General features: G+C 44.4%; 1 gene segment (V, D, J or C); it reads right to left on the bottom strand.

The window, feature by feature from the left end:
• Nucleotides 1–294: 294 nt before the first annotated feature.
• Nucleotides 295–759, bottom strand: LOC130882386 (immunoglobulin heavy variable 3-48-like). The segment is given in 2 exon segments: nucleotides 295–614; nucleotides 714–759. Coding segments are annotated over 2 exon segments (366 nt in total).

The raw sequence follows: 759 nt of genomic DNA, 5'->3' as shown, positions 1-759 counted from the left end.
AGAGAGACAAGTAGATAGAGTTATAGGGAAACAAGGAGAAATACTGTAATAAATAAACACACACAACTCAACAGGAAAAATAAATTGGAATAAACAGGTGGACATTCAAGGATTATTACACACTATACATGTAGGGATAAGTGTGATATGATGGGGCAGTGCAAACAGAGAAGTTCAGTCTTCCATGCTTCTCTGAGGAGGCTCTTCTGTGACCCAGATTTCTACGTGCTCTCAGCGCCCCCTGCTGGTCCTGTGTCACCCACAGAGGTGTTTATGTCAGAGCTCACAAGAGTATTACTTCGCTGTGTCTCTTGCACAGTAATACATGGCTGTGTCCTCAGACTTCAGACTGCTCATTTCCAGGAACAGAGTGTTCTTGGCATTATCTCTGGAGATTGTGAACCGGCCCTTCACAGCGTCGGCGTAGTAGATGTAGCTACCACTCTCACTAATGTATGCGACCCACTCCAGCCCTTTCCCTGGAGCCTGACGGACCCAGTTCATTGTGTAACTACTAAAGGTGAATCCAGAGGCTGCACAGAAGAGTTTCAGGGTCTTCCCAGGCTGCACTAAGCCTCCCCCAGACTCCAGCAATTGCACCTCACACTGGACACCTATAAACACAAAGAATTTTGGTTAGAAAACTGACACAAAAGAAATTTTTTTCTTTCTCATGTCCACACAATACTCAGCACCTCATCTTTATGAATTACCTTTTAAAATAAGGACAGAGAAAACCAGCATAAGCCCTAAGTCCAT

Source organism: Chionomys nivalis, chromosome 10 (assembly GCF_950005125.1).
Source record: "Chionomys nivalis chromosome 10, mChiNiv1.1, whole genome shotgun sequence".
Classification (NCBI taxonomy): domain Eukaryota; kingdom Metazoa; phylum Chordata; class Mammalia; order Rodentia; family Cricetidae; genus Chionomys; species Chionomys nivalis.
The sequence above is the reverse complement of the archived record's forward strand: the minus strand, read 5'-3'. Positions and strand labels throughout refer to the sequence as shown.